The sequence below is a fragment of the Aplysia californica genome, unplaced genomic scaffold (assembly GCF_000002075.1).
Source record: "Aplysia californica isolate F4 #8 unplaced genomic scaffold, AplCal3.0 scaffold01017, whole genome shotgun sequence".
NCBI classification, from domain to species: domain Eukaryota; kingdom Metazoa; phylum Mollusca; class Gastropoda; order Aplysiida; family Aplysiidae; genus Aplysia; species Aplysia californica.
In genome coordinates this window covers 1-7,833 of record NW_004798287.1, presented here as the reverse complement: position 1 = coordinate 7,833, position 7,833 = coordinate 1, and the positions used below count along the sequence as shown (strand labels likewise).

Genomic DNA, 7,833 nt, shown 5'->3' with positions numbered 1-7,833 from the left:
TCTAGACCAACCCTAATGTAATATTCTAGCTCATCCAAAAATTTTTGTAGCTCAACCTTGATATTTTCTAGAGCATCCCCAGCATTTCCTACATCATCTCCACTATTCTAGATCTATATATCATCCAAAATATTACCTAACTCATCCCCAGTATTTTATAGCTCACCTTTAACGTTCTCTAGCTCATCCCCAGTACTTTCCTTATATTTTCTAGCTCATCAAAGGTATATTCTAGCTCATCCTCAGTATTTTTAAACTCAACAAACATTTTCCTCTGAAAATATTTCCTAGCTCATCCGCAGTGTTTTCTAGCTCAACCCTAATATTGTCTAGATCACCCCTCTCCCCCCCCCATTATTTTCTATCTCATCCCCAGCACTTTCTAGCTCATCCCCTGTATTTTTTGGTTGATCTTCAGTATTTTTTTAAGCTCCTCCTCAGTATTTTATAGCTCAACCTTAATATTTTCTAGCTCAGCTCCACTATGTTCCTAATATTTTCTAAGTCATCCCAGGTATATTGTAGCTCACCCCCGGTACTTTTTAACTAAACAATCATATTTTTGAGCTCTTCCTCAGTATTTTTTTTTTAGCTCCATTCACATTTCTTCCAGCTCATCCCGAGTATTCCTCAATATTTTCTAAATTATTCCCAGTATTTTTTAGCTGACCCCCAAAATTTGCCAGTGTTTTCTAACCCATCTCCAATAGTTTTTGGCTTATCCCATATTCCCCCCAGTACTTTCTAACTTATCTCCAACATTTTCTAGATCAACCCTAATATTTTCTGGCTCAACCTTGATATTTTCTAGATCATCCCCAGCATTTTCTAGATAATCTCCACTATTTTATAGTTCATCTCCAATATTGTCTAGCTCATCCCCAGTATTTTATAGATCACCCTTAACATTTTTTAGCTCATCCCCAGTACTTTATAGTTCACCTTTAACATTTTCTAGCTCACCCCCAATATTTCTATTCACTTTCCTAATATTTTTCATCTTATCCCCAATATTCCCCAATCTTTTTTATCTCATCCCAAATATTTTAAAAAAACTTATTCCCAGTATTTTCTAGCTCATCCCCTGTATTTTCTAGCTCCTCTTGAAATATTCTCTAACTCATCCCCACAATTTTGGAACATTCAAATTTTTCCCAGTCATTTTTTATGATGTCCCCAACATTTTCTAGGTCATCCGTAAATATTATTAGGGATGAACTAAAAAATATTAGGGATTAGCTAGAAAATAGTGGGGATGAACTAGAAAATATTTGGGATGAGAGGCAAAATATTGGGGATGAGCTAGAAAATGTAGGGGTGTGATAAAAATATTGGGGATTAGCTATAAAATATATGGGATGAGGTGAAAAAATTAGTGTTGAGCTAGATAATACTGTGTTCGAGCTATAAAATACTGGAGACGAGCTAGAAAATACTGTGTTTGAGCTATAAGATACTGTGTTTGAGCTATAAGATACTGTGTTTGAGCTATAAGATACTGGAGACGAGCTAGAAAATACTGTGGATAAACTAGAAAATGCTGGGGATGGAATAGAAAATATCAAGGTTGTGCTAGAAAATATTTAGGATGAGCTAGAAAATAAAGGGGAATATTTGGGAGGAGCCAGAACAGTTTTGGGATAGGCTAGAAAATACTGGCAAATTATGGGGGTCAGCTAGAAAATACTGGCAAATTATGGGGGTCAGCTAGAAAATAGTGGGAATGATCTAGACAATACTGAGGAATACTAAGGATGAACTGGAAAATATTGGGGATGAGCTAGAACGTACTGGGGATTGAGCTAGAAAGTACTGGGGACGAGCTAAAAAAGATTCGTGGCGAGCTAGAAATTATTGGGGATTAGCTTGAAAATACTGGGAATGAGGTAGGAAATGTTGTCGTTGAAATAAAAAAATAATTTTTGGGAGAAGATTTAAAAGTCTGGGAAAGATTGAGGATGAGTTAGAAAATATTGGGGATGTGATAAAAAATAACGGGGATGAGCTAGAAGATGTTGGGAATGAACTAGAAAATATTTGGAATAAGGAGAACAGGACAGATAAACGTTTAGTTTTAGTGAGAGTTTTACGGCACTTGCAATACAATAAGGTCATGAAAGTGCAAAAGAATAGAGGTATTTCAAGAGAATAACAAATACAAAAAAGAAGGAGGAGAGATCAGGAGGAATGATGTTTGGTAGGAAAGAAGGAGCAAACCCCACCAGAGCACCCGCCAACCACCCACAGAGAACAGTTCTAGAGAGATGAGACAACGACAGGAACAGAGCAGAGACAAGTCACAGAGGGATGTTGTTTTGTTTTTGTAGAGGTTTTTTTTTTTTTACGAAACTCACAACTGCATAAGGTCATATGAGCGCCAAGGGGTGGATGTCAACAGAGAAGTCCTTACAGGGAATCAGACTTACTCTGCTCACCTCTCTAGCCCCAACAGCACAAAGTCTGCTTCGACTATCAAGGCACCCCGGAAATAGCGGGTCACAAGAGAGTGACAAACATACAAAAGAAGTAGAGGAAAAATGACGATAGTAAGGATTAGGAAAGAAAACGCAGCAGCCCCAAAACAAGAGCAGTGAGAAACGCAGAGAACATCGCGGCAATACCAAGGCATCACCACAAGGAATTCCAAATGACTTTTAATGTTTCACATTGATGTGTACAGTATTTGACATGATATAGTTTTACATGGATGTTTACCGTATGGGACACTATATAAATGTATTACATGAATGTTTACAGTATGTGATACATTATTATGGTTTTGCATGGATGTTAACAGTAAGTGACAAAATAGAAATGTTTACAGTACGTGACATATCAGTATGGGTACAGTACGTGACATATCAGTATGTGTACAGTACGTGACATATCAGTATGTGTACAGTATGTGACATATCAGTATGGGTACAGTATGTGACATATCAGTATCTGTACAGTACGTGACATATCAGTATGTGTACAGTACGTGACATATCAGTATGTGTACAGTACGTGACATATCAGTATGTGTACAGTATGCACAACTGTGTGTGTATTCCCAGTCAGCACAACTGTGTGTGTATTCCCAGTCAGCACAAATGTGTGTGTGTGTGTTCCCAGTCAGCACAACTGTGTGTGTATTCCCAGTCAGCACAAATGTGTGTGTATCCCCAGTCAGCACAACTATGTGTGTATTCCCAGTCAGCACAGCTGTGTGTGTATTCCCAGTCAGCACAATATTCCCAGTCAGCGCAACTGTGTGTGTATTCCCAGTCAGCACAGCTGTGTGTGTATTCCCAGTCAGCACAACTATGTGTGTATTCCCAGTCAGCACAGCTGTGTGTGTATTCCCAGTCAGCACAGTATTCCCAGTCAGCACAACTGTGTGTGTGTTCCCAGTCAGCACAACTGTGTGTGTGTTCCCAGTCAGCACAACTATGTGTGTATTCCCAGTCAGCACAACTATGTGTGTGTTCCCAGTCAGCACAGTATTCCCAGTCAGCACAACTGTGTGTGTATTCCCAGTCAGCACAACTGTCTAACCTCTGTGCAGAATAGTTTCTTCCTACTGTATACAAAATGTCTTACTTCTACTGTATACAGAACGTTTAATTTCCACTGTATACAGAACATTTTCTTCCTACTGTATACAAAAAATATTATTCCTGCTGTATACAAAATATATTATTCCTACAGTATACAAAATGTATTATTCTGACTCTATACAGAATGTATCACTCCCTTTAAATAGTGTCATCTGGCTATAAATAGTATGAATTCGTTTATGATAGTATTAACTAGTTATAAATAGAATGAATTCGTTTATGGTAGTATTAACTAGCTATAAATAGAATGAATTCGTTTATGATAGTATTAACTAGCTATAAATAGTATGAATGCGTTTAAGATAGCATTAATTAGCTATAAATAGCATGAAATCATTAAAGATAGTAACTTGCTATAAATAGCATGAACTCTTTCAGGGGGGGAGGGGGGTGGTTCCTAAACCTACCTCGGTAACTTGGCCTTTGTTAAAAGATACAGCCTTAGAGCAAGGAAGTGAGTATACCATGAAAACATGGAAAATGTAACTTTACTTTTTTTTGTTTAAGTCTATGGTTGCCATGGTAACGGCCGCCATATTGAAAATAAAAAACTTTCATAAAAGTAATAAGGATTTTTAATTTACCAACCAAATTTAGCACATTGATAGATATACTCAATACAAAATGTCATACAGTTGGGATCTTGGATATCTTGACTCCCCCCTCATGCCTCTGTATTCGATTACATAATCATCCATGTAACATATGTAACTCACTAATGAATGTATCGATTTTATTTTCCACCTGTATAAAGTTAGGTTATTATGGTGTGAATAACAAGCCCTGAACATTCATTGGAATTAAAAATAAAATAAAAAAGTAGATGAGAAAACACATAAAAAATTTACGTTTTGCGAAAAAACGACATTCTGTTACATAACAGGCAAAATGAAAGTTCTAGGTTAGAAAATCTGAGAGATGATGATTGTAAGATAAAGAGTAAGCACTTTTTACCTTCACAAGTGATTGGTGTATTGTGATACGTACAAAGTCTGGATAGCATAAATTGACCAAAAATCGTCATGTTAAAACCAGCGCCCCCCCCCCTAAAGATATTAGGTAGTGTCTACGTTCTCTAACGCTAGAGAACATACAAGCTGTATACGTTCTCTAATGTTAGTAGAGAACCTAAAAATAGCTTGCTCGCTCTGTCGAACATGGAAACGAGCTGGCAATGCCGCTTTCACAGTCCTTACATTCGCTTGTTTACATTCTCTACCGCTAGAGAACGTAGACACTTTAAAGATATGAACTAGCTATAAATACAGGTAGTATGAGCTCGTTGAAGAAAACAAACAAAAACAGGCAACCAAAGACAAAAACAACCAAACAAAGACAAAAACAACCAAACAAAGACAAAAACAACCAAACAAAGACAAAAACAACCAAACAAAGACAAAAACAACCAAACAAAGACAAAAACAACCAAACAAAGACAAAAACAACCAAACAAAGACAAAAACAACCAAACAAAGACATGAGACATCGTCTACAAGGGACATGGGTATCCTACCTGAGATCTTACGTTGAGACAGTTTGTGGTCAGTTGAGTGCCAACGACACAACACGATAACAAACGGTAGCTCTGACAAGAAGTAGAAAGAGCAAACCACACAGGAGTTAAGTCGACCAACCACTCTTTGAAATTTAGTTCTGTTGGAACAACGACCAGAGCAGCAGCAATAACAACAACAACAACAGCAGCAGCAACAACAAAACAACAACAACAACAAAACCAACAACAACAACAACAACAACAACAACAACAACAACAACAACAACAACAACAACAACAAACGACTACAGCACTACTCCCCCCCCCCGATCCCGTGTGGTGGTGAAAGAGCTAGCGTTGTGGAGGAATTGTTTGAGTGGATGGTGGCACATTGAGCGGATACTAGTCATGATGAGGTGGTATGATGAGGATGAGGATGAGGATGAGGATGAGGATGATGATGATGATGATGATGATGATGATGATGATGATGAGGATGATGATGATGAGGATGATGATGATGAGGATGGTGATGATGATGGTGATGATGATGATGATGAGGATGGTGATGATGATGGTGATGATGATGATGATGAGGATGAGGGTGATGATGATGATGATGATGATGATGATGAGGATGATGATGATGATGAGGATTTTTGTTTGCTTAATGGGCCTGGTGGACTCCACGATGAAATTTTCGAGCGAGAGCGAGGCTCTTTTTCGGCTTCATTGTCAATATACTAAGAGGCACATCCACTCGTCCAAATAACTCCTTTCGACTTGTCATTGTTCCTGGACATTCAGACATATCCGTTTCATGGCTGCATCTTCGGCAACATGGGCTGAGCTCTTCATTCACAAAGTTCTTATATCATCTCATGCTCCAATGATGGTCCGACCGCAGTCTCGCTAGCTCAACCTGGTCCCAGCGACGTGTGATATTTTGTTCCGGCTTATTGGAGTACCCAGAATACACATCCTCCAGGTGCTGGTACTTAGTTCTACATGGTGGGTCTCTGATTTCTCTCTTGATCATTGGAAAGACTCCTCTGAATGTTGTTGGTTATCTGTCTCCTTCAATCTCTCTGGCTTCATTGGGCAGATTGGTCTGCTGCCTCATTTCCTTCGATTCCAACATGGCTTGGAATCCTCTGGATCTTTATTGTGGCTGTGGTTTCACTGAACTTGCGGCGCAAATCATTTATACATACCCAAGCTGTTGCCTAGCAGTCCCTTGCAGAGGGCCTGACAGTCAGTCACGATCAGCACATTGGTCCTACTGTGGCTGCAGAGATAACCACACACCGGACAAAACTGTCAGCTGTAGAGATAACCTTATACTCACGACAAAACTGTCTGTCTGCTGAAGAAATAACCTCACAGACACGACAAAACTGTCAGCTGTAGAGATAACCTTATACTCACGACAAAACTGTCTGTCTGCTGAAGAAATAACCTCACAGACACGACAAAACTGTCAGCTGTAGAGATAACCTTACTGTCACGACAAGGGACTTCACGCCACACTAACCTACTGTTGATGAAATGCCACAGGAAGAAGAAGAAGAAGAAGAAGAAGAAGAGGGCGACAGCCTTTGAACATTTCTTCCTTCTTCCCGGCCCGGAGGTTCCAGTAGTGTCCCGGAAGTTCCAGGAGGTTCCCGGAAGTGGATCTAGGCTATAAATAGAACACTAGAGACAACGTCACATGGTCGTGAGAGATGTAGGTCAAGGCCCTTTGTTGTCGTTGTGCTCGATGATGCCGACCTTGAGACCCAGCCAGCGGAACTTGGCGCGGACTTCCTCCTGCATGAGGTTGAAGCACATGGCGATGATGGACAGACCCAGGACCAGGTACAGAGCACAGATGATCATCTTCTCGTTGTTGGCCAGGTCCCCACCAACGCCAAACACGTAGTCCCCAAAGCCGATGGTGCTGAGCGTGATGAAGCAGAAGTAGGAGCCGATGAGATAGTCCCAGTCTTTCTCCCACTGTGAGAACAGCACAGCACCGCCGAAGATGTAGAGAGCGATGATGAGGAGACTGACAAACATGGGCACCCGGATCTCCTCCTGGCCCGGCTTCTTCGGTTGTGTCGTGGGCGGTGGGGGCGTGGTGGTGGTGGCGTCATCGTCTGGTGACTGGTCGGTGGGTGAGCGGGGCTTCTCGTGAGTGGGGAAACTTTTGGGAGGTGTTCCCGCCTTCTGAGGCGATGACGCGCGGCCAGGTTTGTGAGGTCTGCTTGACCCAAGGTCTGACCCGCCGACCTCTGTGACCCCTGTGACCCCTGTGACCTCTGTGACCTCCGTGACCCCGCCCTTCTCCACATCCGGGCAGTCAGAGGACGAGTGTTTGGCGCGCAAAGCCTGCCGGGACTCCTCGTAGTCGGTCACGGCTTCCTTGTTGCTACGCGACCGCTTGGAGTGGCCGGCCTTGACCTTGCTGCCAGTCTTGCTGGCCTTGACCTTGGGTTTGTTCTTGGATTTTTTGAAGTGGCTGGGACAACAGAGCCAGACGAGGCAGTTGCAGAAGTGCTTGTACATGAAGCTGAAACACACAGAAATATAGGTACATCAAACACAACACACAGAAATGTTGGTACATGAACTTAGAACACTCTGTCTGTCTGCCTGTCTGTCTGCCTGTCTGTCTGCCTGTCTGTCTGCCTGTCTGTCTGCCTGTCTGTCTGCCTGTTTGTCTGCCTGTCTGTTTGCCTGTCTCTTTCGCTCTTT

General features: G+C 41.4%; 1 protein-coding gene across 1 annotated transcript; it reads right to left on the bottom strand.

Moving 5' to 3' along the window:
- Positions 1-6,234: 6,234 nt before the first annotated feature.
- On the bottom strand, positions 6,235-7,650 carry LOC118478820. The gene has a single exon (XM_035973121.1). The coding sequence runs from the start codon at positions 7,642-7,644 to the stop codon at positions 6,829-6,831; it is 816 nt and encodes a 271-aa protein (XP_035829014.1). The 5' UTR covers positions 7,645-7,650; the 3' UTR covers positions 6,235-6,828.
- Between the last annotated feature and the right edge of the window lie 183 nt (positions 7,651-7,833).

Bases quoted from the DNA above. Each gene is read 5' to 3' on its own strand.
- LOC118478820 (XM_035973121.1), bottom strand. From the start codon at position 7,644: ATGTACAAGCACTTCTGCAACTGCCTCGTCTGGCTCTGTTGTCCCAGC.